Source organism: Heterodontus francisci, chromosome 7 (assembly GCF_036365525.1).
Source record: "Heterodontus francisci isolate sHetFra1 chromosome 7, sHetFra1.hap1, whole genome shotgun sequence".
Lineage (NCBI taxonomy): Eukaryota > Metazoa > Chordata > Chondrichthyes > Heterodontiformes > Heterodontidae > Heterodontus > Heterodontus francisci.
In genome coordinates, this window is record NC_090377.1 from 80,640,692 (window position 1) to 80,665,131 (window position 24,440).

The following is a 24,440-nucleotide window of genomic DNA, read 5'->3' on the forward strand; positions in this document are numbered from 1 at the left end:
TCCATAGAAACTAAGATCAGGAGTCGGCCATTCGGCCCTTCGAGTCTGCTCCACCATTCATTATGATCATGGCTGATCATCCAACTCAGGAGCCTGTTCCTGCTTTCGCCCCATACCCTTTGATTCCTTTAGATCCAAGAGCTATACCTAACTCCTTCTTGAAAACATACAATGTTTTTGCCGCAACTGCTTTCTGTGGTAGTGAATTCCACAGGCTCACCATTTTCTGGGTGAAGAAATTTCTCCTCATCTCAGTCCTGAAAGGTTTACCCTGTATCCTTAGACTATGACCCCTGGTTCTGAAGTCCCCCACCATCGGGAACATCCTTCCTGCATCTACCCTGTCAAGTCCTGTCAGAATTTTATAGGTTTCTATGAGATCCTCACTCTTTTGAACTCCAGCGCATATAATCCTAACCGACTCAATCTCTCCTCATACGTCAGTCCCACCATCCCAGGAATCAGTCTGGTAAACATTCGCTGCGCTCCCTCTGTAGAAAGAACATCCTTCCTCAGATAAGGAGACCAAAACTGCACACAATATTCCATGTGTGGCCTCACCAAGGCCCTGTATAGTTTCAGCAAGACATCCCTGCTCCTGTACTCGAATCCTCTCGCTATGAAGGCCAACATACCATTTGCCTTTTTTACCGCCTGTTGGAGCTGCATGCTTACCTTCACCGACTGATGTACGAGAACACCCAGGTCTCGCTGCATATTCCCCTCTCTCAGTTTATAGCCATTCAGATAATAATCTGCTTTCCTGTTTTTGCTACCAAAGTGGATAACCTCACATTTATCCATATTATACTGCATCTGCCATGCATTAGCCCACTCACTCAACTTGTCCAAATCACCCTGAAGCCTCTCTGCATCCTCCCATCCAGTTTGTGTCATCTACAAATTTGGAGATATTACATTTAGTTCCCTCATCTAAATCATTAATGTATATTGTGAACAGCTGGGGTCCTAGCAGCGATCCCTGCAGTACCCCACTAGTCACTGCCTGCCATTTGGAAAAAGACCCATTTATCCCTACTCTTTGTTTCCTGTCCGCCAACCAATTTTCTATCCATCGCAATGCACCACCTCCAATCCCCTTGCTCTTTAATTTTACATACTAATCTCTTATGTGGGATCTTGTTGAAAGCCTTCTGAAAGTCCAAATAAACCACATCCACTGGCTCCCCCTCATCAACTCTACTGGTTATATCCTCGAAGAATTCTAGTAGATTTGCCAAGCATGATTTCCCTTTCGTAAATCCATGCTGACTCTGCCCGATTCTACCATTGTTCTCTAAGGGCTCTGCTATAAAATCTTTGATAATGGACTCTAGAATTTTCCCCACTACCGACGTCAGGCTGACTGGTCTATAATTCCCTGCTTTCTCTCTACCTCTGTTTTTAAATAGTGGGGTTACATTAGCTACCCTGCAATCTGTAGGAACTGTTCCAGAGTCGATAGAATCTTCGAAGATGACCACCAATGCATCCATTATTTCTAGGGCCAGTTCCTTAAGTACTCTGGGAGGCATACCATTAGGCCCTGGGGATTTATCGGCCTTCAATCCCATTAATTTCCCCAACACCATTTCTCTACTCATACTGATATATTTCAGTTCCTCTCTCTCACTAAGCCCTGTGTTCCCCAACATTTCTGGTTTGATATTTGTGTCCTTCTTTGTGAAGACAGAACCAAAGTATGCATTTAGTTGGTGAGCCATTTCTTTATTCCCCAAAATAAATTCCCCTGTTTCTGACTGTAAGGGACCTACACATTTGTCTTCACCAATCTTTTTCTCTTGACATACCTATAGAAACTTTTACAGTCAGTTTTTATGTTCCCCACAAGTACTCTAATTTCCCCTTCTTAATCAATCCCTTGGTCCACCTTTGCTGAATTCTAAACTGCTCCCAATCCTTAGCTCTGTTGTTTTTCCTGGCAAATTTATATGCCTCTTCCTTGGATCTAATCCTCTCTCTAATTTCCCTTGTAAGCCATGGTTTGGCTACCTTTCCCGTCAGGGATAAACAATTGTTGGCAGTTCATCCATGCGCTCTTTAAATGTTTGCCATTGCCTATCCACTGTTATCCCTTTTAGTAACGTTTCCCAATCTGTCATGGCCAACTCCTGCCTCATACCTTCGTAGTTTCCTTTTCTAAGATTCAGGACCCTTGTCTCAGAATCAACTACGTCATTCTCCATCTTGATGAAGAATTCTACCATATTATGGACACTCGTCCCCAAGGGGTCTCACACCACTAGATTGTCAATTACTCCTCTCTCATTACACAATACCCAGTCTAGGATGGCCTGTTCTCTAGTTGGTTCCTTAACATATTGGTCCAGAAAACCATCCCATATACACTCCAAGAATTCCTCCTCTACAGTATTGTGACTAATTTGATTTGCCCAATCTATATGCAGATTAATGTCACCCATAATTACAGATGTTCCTTTATCGCATGCATCTCTAATTTCCTGTTTAATGCCATTCCCAACATCACCACTACAGTCTGGCGGTCTATATACAATCCCCACTAATGTTTTTTGCCCCTTAGTGTTTCTCAGCTCTACCCATACAGATTCCACATCGTCAGAGCTAATATCTTTCGTCACTATTGCATTAATGTCCTCGTTAACCAACAATGCAACTCCACCGTTTTGCTTTTTGTCTGTCCTTCCTAAATACTGAATATCACTGGATGTTCATTTCCCATCCCTGGTCACCTTGCAGCCATGTCTCCGACTATATCATACCCGTTTACATCTATTTGCGCAATTAATTCATCCACTTTATTGCGAATGCTCCATGCGTTAAGGCACAAAGCCTTAAGGCTTGTCTTTTTAACATTACTAGTCCCCTTCCCACTATTTTTCACTGTGGCCCTGTTTGATTCTGGCCCTTGATTTCTCTGCCTATCACTCTTCCTATTCCCCTTACTGTCTTTTGTTCTTGTCTTTGATTCCCCCCTCCTCTGACTCCTTGCAAAGATTCCCATCCCCCTGTCATTTTCGTTTAAACACTCCCCAACTAGCAAATACTCCCCCTAGGACATCAGTCCAGGTGCTGCCCAGGTGTAACCCGTCCAATTTGTACTTGTCCCACCTCCCTCAGAACCAGTCCCAATGCCCCAGGAATCACACCATCTCTGCAGCCACGTATTCATCTGATATATCCTGCTATTTCTAACTCTGACTAGCACTGGTAGTAATCTTGACATCACTACCTTTGAGGTCCTCCTTTTCAATTACTTCCTAGCTCCCTATATTCTGCTTTTAGGACCTCATCCTTTTTTTTTTTACCTATGTCGTTTGTACCAACGTGTACCACGACCACTGGCTGTTCACCCTCCCCCTTCAGAATGTCCTATAACTGCTCTGAGACATCCTTGACCCTAGCACCAGGGAGGCAACATACCATCCTGGAGTCTCTTTTGCAGCCACAGAAACACCTATCTATTCCCTTACAATTGAATCTCCTATAAATATTGCATTCCCACATTTTTACTCCTCCCCTTTGCAGCAGAGCCAACCGTGGTGCAACGAATTGGGCTGTTGCTGCTTTCCCCTGAGAGGCCATTCCCCCCAACAGTATCCTAAGCAGTATGCCTGTTTTGCAGGGCAATAGCCACAGGAGATTCCTGAACTGCCTGCCTAGTCCTCTTGCTCTGCCTGGTGGTCACGGTGTGACCACCTCTCTATATGTGTTATTCACGATAATTTGCGCCTCGTGGATGCTCCTGCTTTTGTACTCTGTACCTCAGCCAATAAAGGAAAGCATGCCATATGCTTTCTTCACCAGTCTATTTACCAGTCCTGCCATCCTCAGGGACCTGTGGACATGCACTCCAAAGTCTCTCACTTCTTCCACCCCTCTCAATATCATCCCATTTATTGTGTATTCCCTCGCTTTGTTTGCCCTCCCCAAATGCATTACCTCACACTTCTCCAATTTGCCACTTTTCCGCCCACTCAACCAAACCAAGGATATCATTCTGGAGTCTACAGCTATCTCTTCACTATCAACTACATGGCCAATTTTTGTGTCATCAGCAAATTTCCCAATCATGCCTCCCATATTGAAGTCCAAATCATTAATATATACCACAAAGGGACCCAACACTGAGCCCTATGGAACGCCACTGGAAACCACTTTCCATTCGCAAAAACATCTGTCAACTTTGGTTCCTGTCACTGAGCCAATTTTGGATCCAACCTGCCACATTCCCCTGTACCCCATGGGCTTTCATTTTACTGACCAGTCTGCCATGTGGAACCTTGTCAAATGCCTTACTAAAATCCATGTAGACCACTTCTACTGCACTGCCCTCATCAATCCTCCTTGTTACTTTCTCAAAAAAAACCCAATCAAGTTTGTAAGACATGATCTTCCCAAATGTAGATTTCTTCCCATTCTACAAACAGAATGGTTACTTCTGCGACCTTTCTGAGATAATTTTCATGACAAAGTCTAATCTAACTTCTCAACTTCTTTCATCATCTAACCAACCACACTAGGCAGCCCTTAAAGATCAGTACTACATAAACTGCTATTTGTGGTTCTCAACTCGAGTTTAAAAACACACAAGTAAATGCCATAGATGCAGTGTATATGGATTTGCGCAAAGATTTTGATAAGGCGTCTCAGGAGAAAGGAGGGAGGCAGGGCGAGCAAAGATGGTGAGGCAGGAGCCACAAGGCATAAGGATGAAGTGTCATCTCCACTCTTGCAGCCATATGTGGACACTAAAGGAAATTGTGTGAACTCATGTGAAGCACATGCTTAAACTGCCTCTATTTGTGTCTCCACTGCAGGTGCCTGCACTCGAGTCACAGAACATCATATGGCCCAAGAATCTTCCGCTGGGAAGGAACAAGAAGTCAATGCCCCTGAGGGTGCACCGTCACCTGCCTCTTCCTCCACCTCTGCCAGCGCAGATACATCCACACGGTCTGCAGGGATGGCGGTGGGGAGGATGGGGAAAAAATCGGTGTATAGATTTAGAATGTGGGTCACAATCTCATGTGCATGACATAGACACATCCCAGCAGCTGAGGGAGCATGTGTCAGTCGGGTCTCCTGACAATCCTGCTGGGGACCAAGCCCCTGCTCAGCCCCACGTTATGATGATCCTCCGTTTGTAGCTACAAGAAGTCTGCTGGATTTTTTTTTCATTTGGTCGGGGGATGTGGACGTCACTGGCTAGGCCAGCATTTATTGCCCATCCCTAATTGCCCTGAGAAGGTGGTGGGGAGCTGCCTTCTTGAACTGCTGCAAGTCTTGGGGTGTAGGTACACCAACAGTGCTGTTAAGAAGGGAGTTCCAGGATTTTGACCCAGCAACAGTGAAGCAATGGTAATATAGTTCCAAGTCAAGACGGTGTGTGGCTTGGAGGGGAACTTGCAAGTCCCATGCAGCAAAGCCTTATGGAAAATATGTCGGAGATGCCCGAGATCACGTGTGGCTTTCCATGTGCCACGGAGGTGTCCATGCAAGCCATGATTTCTGCCAGGTCCCAGGCATTTGAGCATATGGCCTCCTCAATAGAGAGTCTGACAAGCTTCGTGGCGAGTCTGGTTGAGCACTTCAGCCATATGCGATCTGACCTGCACTCCATTGCTGTCGTCATTGGCTCCATACAGCAGAGGTGGACAAGGAACCTGGACCTCCCACCAAGTGACCCTGCCCCTCAGAAAGACAGGCAGGTGCCATCGTGCACACAGATGGAGGAGGAGCACGTGCCAGCTGCCCCAGGCCTTCCTCTCAGGTCACCCCCTGAGGCATTTCGTCCTCCCCTGACATTGAGCCACTTACCTCCAGCTGGCGAGCACATGGGGATACTCAAGCATCATTGCTGCAGAACCCTAGCAGGATGGAGCCATCAAGGCACCATTCCTCCAGAGGATGCCCGCCACGGTCATCCACAGCAACAGGGCAGCGCACTGAGCAGACTGCCTCCACCTCAGCTGCTAATGTAAGGGTAGAACCTGGACGTAGTGGGAGATAAAATAAATTGAAAGAGTTTTGAGCACAAAGGTGGCATGGGTGATGTACATATTGTGAGAATAGAAAAGATTTATTAATACATTTTTATCCCATGCAAAATTTGATCCACTCTCAGTAATGTTTTGCTTGTTCAAAGATGTACAAAGATTTTTTTTGAGGTCTATGGCAGGAACGCAATGATTTTTCAAAGCATCTCAGAAAATGTTCGGTGCACATTCCTCATTGGAATTTGAGCCTTCACTCTTCAAGAATGGACATTTTTCTACTGATGTTTATCAACTTTTTCCAATACTATCACGTCTTTCTTTTGTTTTCTGCGGTCATAACTTAATTTTGCTTCAGTGGTGTGTAGTCGCATTCATCGTAGCCCATAGATGATTTCAAATGCCAATCACATGAAAGTGCAGCAACGCTTCGTTAAAATTGCAGAGATGAATAAGATCTCATGCAAAAGGGAATTTCTGTGGGGAATTGTTATGTTTCTCCTCCCAATGTTCCTTAATGGTGTAGCTTATTGTCAGCTGAAATGTGCATAAATGAAGTTCTCCCTGATGTCCCTTGCACGTCTCTCCATGGCTCTCATGTTGATGATGACATCGTTGCCATTGTTGTCTTCATCCGCACCGTCTTCATAGTCATCCTCATCTGAGGAGGACTGGTATTCCTCCTGTTCCTCCACCTGCAGAATGTTGCCACAGATAATTGCAAAGTTGTGCAAGGTACAGTGGACAACGATTATTCGTGACACCCTCTGTGGCATGTACTGAAGAGCCCCTCCAGACCGGTCAAGGCAACGGAATCACATTTTCAGCAGGCCAATGGTGTATTCAATAATGGCTCTGGTGCATGTGTGTGCAGCATTGTACATCTCGTCAGCGGCGCTTTGGGGATGACATACTGGTGTCATGAACCATGTACAAAGTGGGTAACCCTCGTCACCCAGGATCCAGCTGTCCACTTTGGCTGGTTCCTCAAAAACTGCTGGCAGCTGGGAGTTCCTCAAAATGTATGAGTCGTGACAGCTCCCTGGGAAACGTGCGCAAACATGCATGATTTTTCTCCTGTGGTTGCAAACCAGCTGTACGTTTAAAGAGTGGAAGCCTTTGCGATTGACAAAGGCCCCTGGCCCCAGGGAGTTCTAATGGCCAAATGAGGAAAGGCGACCATCCCTTGCACTCTAGAGAACCCAGCGAGGTGCCGAAGGCCGCAGACCTTGCTGCCTGGCTGTCCTCGTCTACAGGTAAGTAGATGAACTCATTGGCATGTCGAAATAGGGCATTGGTCACCTGTTTGAAACACCTGTGGATTGCAGATTGCAAGATGCCACAAATGTCACCTGTGGATCCCTGGAAGGATCCGCTAGCAAAAAAACTGAGTGCAGCAGTCACCTTGAGGTCAATTGGCATAGGATTCCCACCGAAGCAGTGCGGCTGCAGGTCATGCCGCCGGATCCTAAAGATTTCTGTGACCATTTCACATGACATCCTTAGATGTCTCTGGCACTGCCTCTCTGACAACTGTGGGTAATTTGCCCTTGCCCTGAGGATGTGATGACGTGCCAGTGCCCGTCTCTGATAGTGCCGTTCCTGGATGTTACCATTCGGAGCAAACTCACTTCCTATTCTGCCTGTTGCTGGAGCTCAGGCATCAAGAGTTGAGGGAAAAGAGCCCTCCTTAGTCTCTCCCTCGGCTCTTCTTCCTGTGGTACTAGACAAATTGGGTCTATAAGACCCATGTTGCTGTGGCTTTTCTGAACAATAAATAAGTAAAGCGTGGCAATTCAGCCCTCTGTTGACACTGAGCTGAAACATCGAGGCAATGAATAGCTCCCTTATATCTGCCTTCAAATTGCAGCCAGGTAGAAGACACACCCACTGCTGTTTGCCTCCTCCCTCTCTCCCTGCTCTCCTTGAGTGTCCATGTGGTTTCCATTGTTGTAGGAGAAAATGGTGCGCGTGGGATTCAGGGCAGATCTCCCCACCTTCCAACCTCCTCCTGCAACCTTCCAGCCCATCACCCTTAACCCACCCAATGTTACCATTACCTTTCCCTCCATAACCAATGAGCCTATCACCATGCACGGTGTATTCATGCCATCCCTCCCCACTGTTCCTACGCCCATTACTATTGACATACCAACTCTTACCCTTGAACCTCCTCACATCAAACTGACCATTGTTGACGAGTCCCGTTCCCCTCCATATAAAGTTGTTGATTTCCCACCCATTAATTTTGACCTTCCTCTCTACAGAATCCATTTGCCCCTTGTGACTGTGACCGTTCCCTCTGTTAGCCAGTACCTTCAATTTGCCCCACAGCTCCCCAACGTTGACAGCACTCATCCCTCCCTTTAGGCCCTTGCCAAATATCTTCACACTATACTAATCTAATCCACCCACCACCCCCGCAGCCAACAACATGCATCTTCACTATCAACAGCAACCAACCCACTCCAACCTTCCCTGCTCCTCGATACACCTCACCCTTCCCTCCCTGACCACCCACCCCACTCCTACATGCACCCAATCGCCCCACTCTTCCCTCCCCGACTACCCTCCCCTGCTTCTCCATGTAGCCCCCACCATGCCTTCACCGCCATCCCCTGAGAAGATTCACTCTTGCTGGTGCCAAGCCTGGAGGCAAACATCCATTCTAATGCTGGTGTGGAGGGTAACATCCATTCCAATGCTGGCCTGGAGACAAACGTCCATTCCAATGTTGGTATTCGTTTAGCGAATGAGTTAAAGAGAGAAGAGTACAGACCTGAGACTCAACTGCACAAATCCGACTGCTGCAAGCCATGATAAAACAATTGTGAGCCAGGTGGCACGGGAATATCGCTCACTGTTCACTTAATCTGGCAGGCAGGACTAAATTGTAACTATGCGTAGGGTAATGAATATTCATTTTATTTAAATGAATGCAAAGCTGCAATCCGCCACTGTGCTGCAGGAACCCTGGAATTCCACAAACCCGCCGCCAACTTAATTCTTCCACAATATCCTGCCATGGGGAATCTGAATAAACACCTCCCGCCTAATTATATCACCCGTCACGTCACCAAATTCGCTCTTGCACAGCCCATAGAATTACACCCATTGTGTTTCAGGAGCAAAAATCCAGGAATGGAAAGACACTGAAGGATGTGAACAAGCACAGATCTATGGTTTCAAATACATAATAATCCTGAAAGTGCAAGTACAGGTAGGTAAAGCCACAAAAAGGACGACGACATTTTGATTTTTATAAGTAGAAGCACAGAATACAAGAGTAAAGTATGATATGTTGATATAAAGCATTAATTGTGCCAAGTTAGAGTACTGTATGCAGCTTTGGGCACCGCACTAGCAATGTTAACTGTGGTTCAGTTGGTAGCAGTCTTGCCTCTGAGTCTGAAAGTTGTGAGTTCAAATCCCACGCCAGAGACTTCAAAACAAAAATTGAGGCTGACTCTCCAGTGCAGTACTAAGGGTGTTCTGCACTGTCAGGGGTGCCATTTTTCAGATGAGACATTAAACTGAGGCCCTGTCTGCTTTCGCAGGTGGACATAAAAGAGCCCATGGTGCTACTTTGAAAAAGAGCAGGGGAAATTATTCCTAATGTCCTGGCCAATATTTATCTTTCAATCAACATCATAGGAACAGATCATCTGGTCTTTATCACATTGCTGGTTGTTGGTGCTTGCTGTGTACAAATTGGCTGTCGCGTTTCTTACAACGGTAAATGCATTTCAAAAATATTAATTGTCTGTAAAGCACTTTGGGACATCCTGAGGTCATGAAAGACATTACAGAAATTAAAGACTTTCACTTTTTTAAAAAGGACATTAAAGCCATAGAGATGGAGCAGAATAGATTCACTAGATGATCGCAGGGATGGGAAACTATATCTCTGATAAAAGATAGGACTTACGAGAGCAGAGAAGGTTAACGAGATTTTAAAATTATGAAGGGTTTTGATACAGTGAATAGGGAAAGGCGATTTCCTCTGGTTGGAGACCTTTTGACGAGAGATGATCAATTTAAAATGGGCACCGAGAAAGTGACAAGAGTAGTTAAGAGAGATCTTTTTACATAAAGGGCTGTTACAGCATGGAATACTTTGCCTCAGGGAATGGTTGAGGTGGAAACCATTGCAGCCTTTTAAAGAAAATTGGATAAAAATTTGAAGGAGAGGTCATAAGAGGACATGAATTTAAGGATCTTCACCAAAAGAATGGAGAGGTTAGGAGAAATTCTTTATGCAGCAGGTTGTTGCGACACGTAATACTCTACTAGAAACAGCAATAAAACACAAATCATTCTAGCTTTTAAAAGGGAAATGGACAAATATATCATTTAAAAGAATTAAGAATATAGGAAATGGGCAGGGAATGGAACTAAATGGAGAGCTCTTTCAGTGAGCCAGCACATGTGCATTGAGCTGAATGGCTTTCTTCAGCGTTGTAAAATTCTATGATTCGCACCAAGTCCCATTCACCCATCAACTCTGTGCTCACTGGCCTACATTGGCTCCAGGTCCAGCAATGTCTTAATTTTGAAATTCTCATCTTTGTTTTAAAAATCTTCCATGGCCTTGTCCCTCCCCATCTCTGTAACCTCCTCCAGCCTTACAACCCTCCAAGATGTTTGCTCTCCTCCAATTCTGACCTTTTTCAGAGCCCTGATTTTCACTGCAATTGTCCTTGGGGTTCCCCGAGTTAGGGAGGGGAGCAATTAGCAAGTCTGGCGGCCATGCCTTCTGTGTCACCAGCCACCATTAACATTGCCCAAAGGCCCTTTTTATGAACCTGGAAAGGAAACGATCGTAGACTATTTCACCATGTGGAAACACCACAATCAAATCCTTTACCTGAAGTCTACAAATGCACATGCTCCCTCAGGACTCACTGGATAAGGATCAGCAATGAGAAAGAAAGAAAGAATTATTTATGTACTGCCTTTCATGATCTCAGGACGTTCCAAAGCACTTTACAGCCAATTAAGTAATTTTTTTTGAAGTCACTGCTGTATGTCGGGAAACGCTGCAGCCAGTGTGCATACAGCAAGATCACACAAATAGCAATGAGATAAATGATTAGATAATCGATTTTTCATTTTGTCAGTTGAGGAGTAGATGCTGGCCAGTAACTCCCCTGCTGTTCTTCAAATAGTGCCATGGATTTTGTTTTTTACATGCAGCTGAGAAGCTTTAGTTTAACATCTTTTCTGAAAGATGGGATTTTCAACAGTGCAGCATTCTCTTAGATTACACTGAAATACCAATCCAGAATATGTACTCAAGTCTTTAAAGTAGGGCTTGAAATAACAATCTTTTGACTCAGAGGCATGGCTGACACACTTGCTAATTGCTCCCCTCCCTAACTCAGGGAACCCCAAGGACAATTGCAGTACCGCTACTGTTAACCTAGATAAAAGTAAGTAAGCCAGCACATATCTGCAATCTTTCTGGCCTGTAGCACTCAATTCCACAAGTAGTGAGCACAGTAGTCTTTAGATCAAACCATTACAATTTGTAAAAATGTGCATAACATTCAGAATTATTGCTCACCTGCATAACCTTTTGTTGTATCTCCTCAAGTTGAGTACGTTTACTACGCTGTCTGCAGACTTCTTGGTATCGAGTGTATTGTTCTCGTAGAGAATCCAATAGTTTCACTACTTTGGGTTGAGCCAACAATTCGTCATCCATTGGGGACCATGACATACCTCCTTCTAACCCATTAAAGCGGCGCTGTTGCAATTCTGATAGTAGTTCATGACCTTTTGAGTAATGCCAGAAAATATTTAAATACCAAATCATAATGCAATCTCTATACTATGTGCCACTGGTGCAAGCATCTCTCACTTCAAAACTGAAAGATGAAACTTTTAAATAGATAGTTAATAGGCATCTGTTTGATCAAAGGGAATATTTTCTCAGGCACAGATGTGAGCAAAATGACTGCTGCTTTATGTGCATAACACAGATAGTACCACAAATCCAATTGGTAATAAAGTCTTGTTATGTAAACTCCTACTACTGAGATACTACAGAGACTGACCTAAAGGAGCACTCAGAAGAATCTGACATCTTAATGCTTAATGCCAAACTAAGAAAGTACTTGTTTGGGTGATTAGGATTCGCACATTTGTGACTTCATTTACACGCACTAAAGCTTGGGGCAATTCCAGCAAAGGCTCAATGGGGAAAGACCACTGTGTAAGGCTCCCCTCACCAAGGTGAACTGAGGGGCTGGATCCATGGAAAACCCCTCAAACTGTATCCAGAAAATATTTGTTTGCTATAAAATGTACATGGCATGTAAAATGAAATGGAAGGGTTGTGAGGCAACTCACTCCTGTATTGAAGGAAACTGATCTCCTTTGCACTCTTTGCATTGTTTGACTTGGTGCTTTTTGGAACTGTTTTGCAATGCATTTTTTTAAACAGATTTTTATGAATAAGTATATTTTGGAAAAAAAAGTAACTTCATTTAGTACATGAGTAACAATACAATTCAAATATTATTTGGATTTGAGTGTTCATATTACATCATGCAAATGCCCCATTTATACTACAGAAAGTTTCAGGCATCAACAATAAAGAATTCAGCCCACTCTCCCAACACTTCATCAAACTTGATAAACTATACCACAAAAGCAGAGGTGTCATAGTGGCAATTTGGATCAGAGCACAATGAAGAATATAGTGAGCCTTATTTAAAATAAAGCCTCCATTAACCTGTGAGCAAGTTAAATACAAAGGAGATTGGCTAGAAAATCAAAAACCATTCAGGCACCAGAAAAAGTCAAACTCTGCTCCACTAAGAATGTTTATGGAGATTATAAGGAAAAAAGACTTGCATTTATAGAGCAGCTTTCATGATCTCAGGAAATCCCAAAGTGCTTTACAACCAATGAAATATTTTTGAAGTGTAGTCACTGTTGTAATGTAAAAAACGCAGAAGTCAATTTGCACACAGCCAGTTCTCACAAACAGTATTGTGATAATGACCAGAAGATCTGTTTTCATGGTGTTGATTGAGGGATAAATATTGGCCAGGACACTGGGAATAACTCCCCCGCTCTTCTTCAAAATAGTTTCATGGAATCTTTTACTTCCACCCGAGAAAACAGATGGGACCTCAGTTTAAAGTCTCACCCTAAAGATGGCAATGCCGATTACTGCAGCACTCCCTCAATACTGCACAGCCTAGGTTTTTGTACTTCATTCGTGGAGTGGGACTTGAATCCACAGCTTTCTGATACAGAGGTGAGTGCTACCACCTGAACCATGGCTGAGACCTTATAAACTTCTCAAGCCCCACTTATTCTACGCCTGGGGGAAAGGAAGGACACATGGAGTTGAATTCAGCAAGAAAATGAGCAGAACAGGCCTGATGGGCTTTTTTCATTCTAAGTATAGATATAACATAGCCTGTATTGGGATGGATTGCATACAAATTGATAGTGCTGCATCAGAGGTCTAAGCTTAAAGTTTTACTCAAAGTAACATAGCCAGTATTGGGATGGGTTGTGTACAATTGATAGCGCTGGACCAGAAGCTTATGTTCAAACTTTTACTCGAGGTTAGCAAGTTCATGAAGCACAGAGATCCCTGGAAATTTGAGGAGCCTTCTCTGACAGAAACCAGCATGCTATTCTTAAATTTTGCTTCTTTGGAAGACAAAGAAAACGCTGGAGATGAACACCTGTCACCATAAATGCATCACAACAGCATAATCTGTATGGAACCAAATACACCTCGGAAAATCGGAAGAAAATGTTGCAGTGTGAGGAAATGTAAACATTTAACAGAACAGTAGAGGAATCAGAACAAATCTGTTCTGACTATGAACTGAATCCTTAATCAATGCTGATATGAAATGTAATTTTTTTCTATTGATTAACAGCAGTAAAACAATGCTGCCAGCAGGAACCAAAAATGGAGGAGTTGGGACAGACATTGCTGGAGCATGGCAGCAGGTACAGCAAATGTCCCCATTTGTAATAATGACCCAATTCTTATTTTTGGAAGATACATGAATAATAAACAAACTATTTAATTGCCAAAAAAAATGGGGATGTTCTAAAAAATGTGGCCACTGTAATTGATGTGATAATTGTGTTTCGTGGATACTTGTGCAGGAACATGGAGTTCCTCCTTTTAAAAATGTCAGAAGTCCAATATCACAATGCTAATATATACATATGACACATAAGTGTATTATTCTATTGGAGGAAAATAAGTGAAATCATTTTTTGTAAGTGGCACTGGTATTTAAGTTGCTACCCTATGCGCAAAAGATCTAAAACAGAAGCAGAGATACGACTTAGATCAAATTTTACAGAATTGATCAGTTTAAAAAGCTCAATGCATAATTACATTTAGTATTTTCTATGGCAATTAAAATATTTTCAAACTCTTATATTTATTACAAAAGCTACCTGTTTGTAAAACTGTTTCTGGATCCACAGAAGGAAGGAAACTGTATTCCACAGGCCTATAAAAATAAACAAAATGTTAAACTATCTAGATGCCATAAAAGGGGCAAAACAAAATCACAGACACAGCAGTTGCGGAACTTAAAAATAAAATTTGGATTCTTCAACATTTTACATGGGTTGAGTTAGCACTATATTACTGCAATATTACCTTAGTTTACCCTTGGATATCTGTGCATAGTACAAACCCATCTAGTGGCAACGATTGGTACTGTATCATTTCTTCTGTACTTCACAAGTTGACCCAGGCCTCAGTGAAAGTAAACATTGTACCTCAATTCGAGATACATCAAATCAGGCATCTATATTTTCTTTGTTTAAAACCCTTGGCTTAAGTCTGAAAATATACTAAGACTAAGAATTTAAATTAGTACAATCATATGTCTGCAAGAGATCCTGAGAAGGCACAATTGCATGTGGTACTATTTGCATACACTGAAGCTTAGTTTTTTAAAAACTTTTCTGGAATGGATCAAAGGTTCAAGAATACCGCACATACATTTCCCAATATACTGCATACCCATCAACCAACTGAAGTTTAAAGATTATGATGAGAATTGACAAAAATAAATTAGGCAAACTGAAGACGCAGTGAGTCTGTCAACATCTGAAGGAAGTTAACACTATATAGAGGGGTCTCCATCCAAAATGTTAATCCATCTTTTCACCTGCTGATGGAACAGCTGGGCATTGCCAGCATTTTCATTTTTCTTTGTGATCCATGCAAACTGTTTATCATTGAACAAGTTCAAAATTAGGAAGAAGTATAAAAATGAATCATATGGAACCCTTTCATCAATATGTTGAGGTTTAACTTAACAGAAAAATCCATTGAAGCAAACAATATGAGTTTTTGAAATACAATTGGATGCGCCTGAAGAGAAGCGAATGAGGGATATGATGAGAAGGTGCATAGGTTGGGTTAGTTCATGATAAACAAATGGGCTCATTGGAACTAGTGGTCTTTTCTTAAAACAATGATGTTCTACTCTAGAATAGTATTCAGTTTCACTTATAAAAGTACAATCCAGACTGAATAATTTATAACTGATAATTCATTGCATTTTATTTTTATTATATTCTAGTACCATGCTTATGGAACATATTCTGTCATCTGACACCAAACTCATTTAGGTACGGCTTTATACCCATCTGTATTAGAATATATCTGGAGCATTGCTTTATTATTATTGGCCTTGGCCTGTAATGATTTTCATTAAGGGAACCACATTATTACTATTAAATACTACTTGTGAAAACTGTCTAGACTTTTATCTGTTGCTAACTAGCAACAGGCTTAGCATCAGCCAACTGCCAGACACAAGGTAATTTAGATGGGTTAAAATTAAAACACTGCACACTGTAACACATACTTTTAGAAGACTCAAAATAATGGGCAGAACTTTCATCATTGGTGTGGGTGTAAAATGGGCAACATCGGATTGACTAGCCATTAAACACCCTACTCGATTTTCCTTTCCAATGGAAAGATTGAACAGGGTGGGGTTCTTTTCTCTAGAAAAGACTGAGGGATGACCTGATAGACATCTTCAAGATTATTAAAGGGTTTGATGGGTTAAACGTAGAGAATATGTTTCCATTTGCAGGCAAGACCAGAACTCGGGGCTGCAATACAAGGGAGTCACTGTTATGACCAGGTGAGAAGGTCTCAGCCTTCACCTCGTCTTACCATACCAGGGCTTAATTTTAAACACACCGTGCTTCTAGCTCCCCCTTGGTGAATCCTTGTTCACTGCTTTCCAATTGTAAGGGAAAGAAACCAGCCAAACAGGTTTTCTTAGTTTCAAAGAAGAAAGGTTTAGTTTAGTTTAGTTTAGCACTGAAACAGGCCCTTCGGCCCACCGAGTCTGTGCCGACCATCAACCACCCATTTATACTAATCCTACACTAATTCCATATTCCTACCACATCCCCACCTGTCCCTATATTTCCCTACCACCTACCTATACTAGGGGCAATTTATAATGGCCAATTAACCTATCAACCAGCAGGTCTTTGGCATGTGGGAGGAAACCGGAGCACCCGGAGGAAACCCACGCAGACACAGGGAGAACTTGCAAACTCCACACAGGCAGTACCCAGAATTGAACCTGGGTCGCTGGAGCTGTGAGGCTGAACTTTATTAAACTTAAACTCTAATTCGGTTTACGCCTCAGGATATGCGGCCCACCCACGCTAGCATGCATACGCGATACACACATGCAGATAGAGACAGAAAAGAGCAGAAGAAATAAAGTGGAAAAGTTTGAGGCAATATCTGAAGATTGTTTTGGTTACTGTTCTTCGAACTCGCTGGAGACTCCTTGATTGTAGGTAGATCTTGCTTTTCGTTGGGGTCCAGTATCCTTCTTAAACCTTCTTTGACATAGGAGACTTTTCTCTCAAGGTTCATGTGTCTTCAGTGGGTCCAGAGGCTTGTGAGAAAGAGACGGGAGCAGACAGGAGAGGTCTTCTCAGTCCAGGAGCGAACAGTCTCTCTGAGTTCAAACTGTCTGTACAATTCAAAAAACTCCCCAAGTTGGCCAGCAGGTTAGTCACGTGACCAAGTGGAAGCTAGATAAACACGTCAAGACAAAAGGGATAGAAGAATATGTTGATGCTGATGACACAAAGATAGATAGAAAAGCAAGTTGTGAGGAGGACATAAGGAGGCTACAAAGGGATATAGATAGTTTAAGTGAGTGGACAAAGATTTGGCAAATGGAGTATAATGTGGGAAAACGTGAAATTGTCCATTTTGGCAGGAAGAATAAACAAGAAGCATATTATTTAAATGGTGAGAAATTGCAGAGCTCTGAGATGCAGAGACATCTGGGTGTTCTAGTGCATGAATCACAAAAGGTGAGTATGCAGGTTCAGCAAGTAATTAGGAAAGCTAATAGAATGTTATCATTTATTGCAAGGTGAACTGAATACAAAAGTAGACAGGTTATACTTCAGTTATACAGGGCATTGGTAACCCCACATCTGGAGTACTATGCACCGTATTGGTCTCCTTATTTAAGGAAGGATGTAAATGCATTGGAAGCAGTTCAAGAAAGGTATACTAGACTAATAGCTGGAATGGGCAAGTTGTCTTATGAGGAAAGGTTGGACAGGCTAGGCTTGTATCTGCTGGACTTGAGAAGAGTAAGAGCTGACTTGATTAAAACATATAAGATCCTGAGTGGTCTTGATAGGGTGGATGTGGAAAGGATGTTTGCCCTTGTGGGAGAATCTAGAACTAGAGGACAATGTTTAAAAATAAGGGGTCGCCCATTTAAGACAGAGACGAGAAGAATTTTTTTCTCTCAGAGGGTTGAGTGTCTTTGGAACTCTCTTCCTCAAAAGGCAGTGGAAGCAGAGTCTTTGAATATTTTTAAGGCAGAGGTATAGATTCTTGATAAGGGATGAAAAGTTATCGGGGGTAGGCGGGAAAGTGGGGTTGAGGTTACAATCAGATCAGCCATGATCCTATTCAATGGTGGAGCAAGCTCGAGGAGTAGAGTGGCCAAATCCTGCTCCTAAATGATATGTTCATATGATGGGGTTTGAAGAAAAGTGGGAGGAGGCTCATGTGCAGCACAAACACCAGCATGGACCTGTTGAGCCGAATGGTCTGTTTTTGTGCTGGAAATACTCTAACAGGCAACCAATCCAATACAACCCGTTTTACATCCCCCCTGAAGCTGAAAGTTCCAGTGAATATGTTAATCTTTTGTGAATTTTTACTCTAATCAAGGTCAAGGATATTGGATCTGAAAAATGGGATATGTGAATGAAGCTAAAATGTAATTGTGGTGAGGTTCTGAAAAAAGAATCGGAGAGAATCGTATGAAAAACAAGCAGTTAAACACAAATGGTCAACAGCTTTGCTTGAACTGGAAAAAGGCTTATGGTGTGGGTCAGTGAGAGTTAAGAAGGACGAGCTAGTGCCAGCATGATCAAAAAAAACTGAAAGCTGTAGCTCTGGCTAAATAGTAAAGCATATCATTTAATGTTTTTGAGGAATAATTCCTGTGGCAAAATGATATTAGATGGTGCATTTGCATCACATAAATCTTAAATTTTGACTTTGAAAATTAACTGAAGTTTCAAGATTTCGTATTGGAGCAGTGCAAAATAACAATTTCAAACTGTCCTGCATTAGAAACCATGAAAATCCTTCTGTCCATACTCTAACTTGCACCATGTCGTAAATAAATGACTCTATGACTTGAATGATTCTAAGTCCTGTTCACCCTTCACCCTTGTGCTCATTGATCTATGTTGGTGCCCAGTTAAGCAACGCGTCCGTTTTAAAATTCTCATCCTTGTTTTCAAATCCCTTCATGGCCTCAAGCCTTCCTATCTCTGTAACCACCTCCAGCACTACAACCCTCTGAGTTATATGCACTCCTCCAATTCTGGTCTTTTGTGCATCCTCAATTTTAATTGCTCCACAATTGGCAGCCGCGCCTTCAACTGCCGAGGCCCTAAACTCTAGAAATTCCTAACCTTCTCCACCTCCCTACCTCTCTTTCCTCGTTTAGAACTCTCCTTAAAAACTACCTCATTGACCAGGCATCTGTCCTAATATCTCCTTACATGGCTTAGAGTCAAATTTTGATATTGCTCCTGTGAAGCATCTTGGGCTGTTTAACCATGCTGAGGCGCTATCTAAATGCAAGCTGTTGTTACTGTTGTTGATGATACTTAATATCCCATACAAATATACCAGTATTTTAGAGGGTGTCAGATAGATTTCCATCATTACGACAGGTTGCAGTTCACTATAATGTTTGTCTGTATGATAAATTAAACTACATTACCTGCTAATGTATAAATTTAAGAAGACGGTGTTTATGAAAAGATTTCCAAGGAACATTTGTGGAAGTACATCCTAAAAAGTGGATAACAATGTTCTAAGACTGGTTTGGACTGTTGGACCTGGCACTCTGCCTAATGCAAAATGTTCTCACCCTGAATTCTGTCAGATACATTCCCTTAAAAGAAAACAACAAAAAAACCCAGAATATACCCAGTACTGATTCCCAGTAAAACCCAGGATATAGCAGTGAATAAACCGATTAAAACTACTCTGAAAAAAGAAAATTATCTAAATGACTTCATACTTTCACTGCTGCAGGCTGTTTGAGAAGAGCGAATCTTGGAAAATGCTGCATATCTAAAGCCATAGGTAGCTCTGAACATAATGGAAATTAATTTCTGTGGGAGTTCTCCCATTTGCCTGTTGTAACTTCCAAGGAGCAGTGGAAACCCTAGAAAAATTACTGCAACTCTTCCACTGAAGTTATGAGAGACAATCAGCCCTAATGGTCTGTGAGAGGGGAGCAAACCTTGGTCAAACAAGGTTCAAGCTGTTGACAATCAGGGCTGAATTTTATCAGTGCGCCACAAATCGTGGCGGCACGCTCTGATGTCAGTGTTCTTCCTGCGCGGATGCGCCGTCACTGAGCCCCTGCGATATTTCGCGCGGAGGCTCATTTAAATTAAATGGAGGCGGCGGGGTGGCTGCCCCGATGATGTAGAGGGGCGTCCACTCCGCCCTCGGCAGCGACAACTGGTGCCACCGCGCAGACGCCAGCGACATTTTTTAAAAACTTCAGGTCATTCAGTCTCATTTAAATTTTTAAAGGTCCCGTTTCAAAGAAAACTGCAGAATACTTTTAATTTTACTATGATTCCCCTCTCCACCCCCCCCCACTGAGTCTTCATTTAATAATTTGACATATCCCCCCAAAAAAACTTTTTGATATTCTGAACTTCCCCCACCCGACTTCAGCAGCTTCGACCCTCAACCCCTTCCCATCATCCCCACAACCAACAACAATAGTTCTCCCCATTATCCCCACCACCGCCGACCCTGAGAATTACACTCCTCCCTCCTCGGTTCCCCAAACGGGGATCCAACGGCACGGAACTTCTGGCCACTGGCCGGAATATTGCCATGGGACAGCCACACAGTCCAGGTAAGTTATTTAGCATTTATTATAATATACAAATGAGGGCTCTGTCACCGTGTGGCAGGGAAGCCGCACCGAGGCCTCGCTGCTGCTGGTAAAATGTGGTGGAGCCTTCTCGGTGTTGTCATGGCAGGCCTCTCCCAGAAGAATTTTCCAGGCCCCACCCTCATGACCCCTGACGCGGAGGGCCTGTAAAATTCAGCCCTTAATATGCGGTCACTGAGCATGACATGGAGGGAGCTGATCCACTTGCTCAATTTGACGAATCTGAGGCTTTTTAAACTCTTATTGCAATTCTGATAGTGCTTTTACCTTTTTTTTAATTCTCGGAATGTGGATGATGGGGTTAAGGCCAGACATACTACCTATTCCCTGAGTAAGTAGTGGAAGGTCTTCGGTCTTAACAACTGAGTGGCTTGCTTGGCAACAACTAAAATCTGTATTTATACGGTGCCTTTAATATAAAAAAGCAATTCAAGGTTCTTCACAGAGGTGTAATCAAATAAAATGGAAGCTGAACCAAAGGAGGAAATACATGAAGGGGCAAATAGCAAGATTTAAGAAGGGTCTTAAAGTAAGAGAGGGAGGTGGAGAGGCAAAGGGGTTGAGAATGGGTTTTTCAGAGCTTGGGGCCAGGTGACATGGTGAGGCAAAGGGAAATGGGGTGCATAACAGGCCAGAGTAAGAGGAACAGAGAATCCAGAGGGGCAGAGGTTTGTACAGCTGGAAGAACTTACACAAAGGTGCAAAAGCATGAAAGGATACTTAAACAGTAGGACCATCATTTTAAATTTGAGATGTTGGGGCACCAGGAGGCAATAGCAAGGACAGGAGTGACAGGTGAACAGGACTTTGCGTGGGACATGATACAGGCAGCAGAGTTTTGGATGAGGTGAAGTTTACAGAGGATGGAGGTCTGGAGGCCAGTCAGGAAATCATTCAGATAGTAACGTTAGAAGTGACAAGGTATAGATTAAGGGTTTCAGCATTAGCTGGGCTGAGATAGGGCCAGATGTGGACAGAGATAGGGGCAGATGTGGATAATGTCATGGAGTTGGAGAAGGAACTTTTGATAGTGAAGAGGATAATGGGGTTGGAATCTAAGCTCTGAATCAAATAGGATACCAAGGTGAAGAACAATCTGGTTCAGCTTGAAACAAGTGGGGTGGGTGGGGGGGGGGCAATGGATTTGGAATAATTTTGTGGCTCATCCAAGACTGGATATCAAACAAGAAGTCTGACCACACGGAGTAGGTGCAGGGGCCGTGAAAGGGGGCAGAAAGGGAGAGTTTTATCAGTGTAAATGTGGAAGCTGTCTCCACGTTTGTGAATGGTCACCTAGGGGCAGGCATGTAGGTGAGAAAGGGGAGGGAGCTAAGGATAGACCCTTGGGGTACTTCAGAGGTAGAGGTACAGAGCAGAGAAAAGAAGTAATTGCTGAAGATGCTCTGGCTACAATTGAACAGTAAGAGTGGAGCTAAGCAAGAGCAGCTCCACTAAATTGAACAACTGAGAATGGGCACTGGAGGAGGATGGCGCAGTTGACTATGTCAAAGACTGTATGGACGTCGAGGAGGACAAGGAGGGATAGCACATCATGAGTCAGAGAGAATGTAATCTGTGACTTTAGTTAGGGCCATTTTGGTGCTGTGGTAGGGGTAGAAACCTGACTTGCAAAATTCAAACAGAGAGTTTCCAGACAGATTGGCACAGATTTGGGAGGCTGCAACACATTCAAAGACTTTGGAGAGGAATGGTAGATTGGAGATGGGACAGTAGATTACAAGGATAGAGAAGTCAAGAGTGGACTTTCTAAGAAGGGAATCACAATAGTGGTTTGAAATGGAGGGAACAGTAACTGAGGAAAGAGAATCATTTACGATGTCAGCCGGCTTGCAGGTTAGAAAGGAGAATTTGGTGGTTAGGAGTTTAGCGAGAACATGAGAACAGGACATGGGTCTCATGGACAAGTTGAGCTTAGAGAAAAATGGGAGAGAAACTGGAGAGAGATACAGGTTCAGAATTAGGGTGAGGGGAACCTAGGGGACACGTGATGCCATTAAATGTGAACTACATGCGTAGGGAACCAGGAACCCAATGCCTGTCCACCATCTACAAAGCACAAGTCAGGAGTCTGAGAGAATACTCTCCACTTGACTGGATGGGTGCAGCTCCAACAACACTCAAGAAGCTTGACACCATTCGGACAAAGCAGTCCACTCAATTAGCACCCCATCCACCACCTTCAACATTCACTCCCTCCACCAGCGCGCACAGTGGCAGCAGTGTATACCATATACAAGATACACTGTAGCAACTCACCAAGGCTCCTTCAAAAGCACCTCTAACATTTTAGTTGCAGATGGTGGGGATGAGATATATGTTTTTGAAGATTTCCAGTAACTTTTCAGATATTAGACATGCAGTAACTTAGGTCTGCACGAGTATTTACATTTACAACAATACACAAATTCTATCCCATGCTGGCACATGAAAATGATGAGATAATTTCTTCACCCAATGATAGCTTGGGTGAATGCTAAGGACTGTTCAGCCAGAATGTCCTGGAATTTTATTCAATGCAGAAGACAAAGTCTGCCATTCGCTCAATACAATGTAATGGCAACATTTTATAGAAACATAGAAAATAGGAGGAGTAAGCCATTCGGCCCTTTGAGCCTGCTCCGCCATTCATTATGATCATGGCTGATCATCCAACTCAGTAACCTGTTCCCGCTTTCGCCCCATACCCTTTGATCCCTTTAAACCCAAGAGCTATATCTAACTCCTTCTTGAAAACATACAATGTTTTGGCCTCATCTGTTTTCTGTGGCAGCGAATTCCACAGGCTCACCACTCTCTGGGTGAAGAAATTTCTCCTCATCTCTGTCCTGAAAGGTTTACCCCGTATCCTTAGTCTATGACCCCTGGTTCTGGACTCCCCCACCATCAGGAACATCCTTCCAGCATCTACCCTGTCAAATCCTGTTAGAATTTTATAGGTTTCCATGAGATCCCCCCTCACTCTTCTGAACTCCAGCGAATATAATCCTATGTATAAATTATGTATATGATGAGCCCTTAGTTTCTCCTGAATCAGTTAAGCTAGGCTTCATTTGAAAGAATCTTTCAGATACCTTTTACCTCAATTCACTGGAAGGAAGGAGTCTTCACGTTATTTGCAAACTCAATACATTTAAAAGAACAGTAGTTTTTCAAGTCATGAATGCCACTATGAATGGGCAGAGAAGAATTTGTTCAGTAATTTGTTTAAAAACAAGTTTTACTCAGATCTGTGATTAGTACTTTAAACAAATAAGTATTTCCCCTGGGATCTCCTTCCTCTACATAATGCTGTTTCAAGCACCCAATGACAACCGATCCTTTAGAGTCAGTTGAGCTGGAAAAGTTTTGGTAAAAACGTTAGTCCCTCAATATCTAGCACCATGGTATCCACAGTCTACAAAACAAACTAAAACTGAGACTCCCAGTCACAGACCATAATCACCATCAGTAGGGGAGGATTTTTAGCCCTCGATAGGGGCAAGTATGGAGACACGCAGGCACAGCATTTCATGCCACCAGCTGGCGTGCCGGTTCACCAACTCCATCTGGCTCCCCGGGCCATTTTCCCAGAGGTGGGATGGGGAGCTGGCAGGACTACCTGCCAGCAAACGGCAGGTAGCTGACTCAACCAGTTAAGGGCCTGTCAGCCTCCAGGTCCCCAGAGGTACTGGGGAACAGTGTAACTGCCTGGAGGCAGCAGAGCAGAGGGCCAGCGCTCCAGACAGGCCTACAGGCATTCCTTCCTGCCTGGCTTCAGCTACTGCTGCAAGCCATCCTGTCTGTGGAGGGCTGCTGAGGCCATTTTTTATTTTAAATTCAAAAAGGTTGGTGAGATGACACCTCCATCTTGGGGTGCCTTCTCCCTCATTTACCTGCAAAGGCATCCTGCTGCTCCTTCTGTGCTGGAGAG

The 24,440-nt window shown here is 43.2% G+C and overlaps 1 protein-coding gene across 4 annotated transcripts in view; it reads right to left on the reverse strand.

Annotated features, from left to right (window-relative positions):
• sestd1 (SEC14 and spectrin domains 1) overlaps positions 1-24,440 on the reverse strand; it is a 175,005-nt gene that overhangs the window by 44,844 nt on the left and 105,721 nt on the right. For all 4 annotated transcript variants that reach the window (XM_068035522.1, XM_068035525.1, XM_068035523.1 and 1 more), the window contains exons 9-10: positions 14,442-14,497; positions 11,563-11,774 (exon numbers count right to left, since the gene is read on the reverse strand). In XM_068035522.1, the coding sequence (XP_067891623.1) occupies positions 11,563-11,774; positions 14,442-14,497 (268 nt within the window). The remainder of the gene's footprint in view (positions 1-11,562; positions 11,775-14,441; positions 14,498-24,440) is intronic.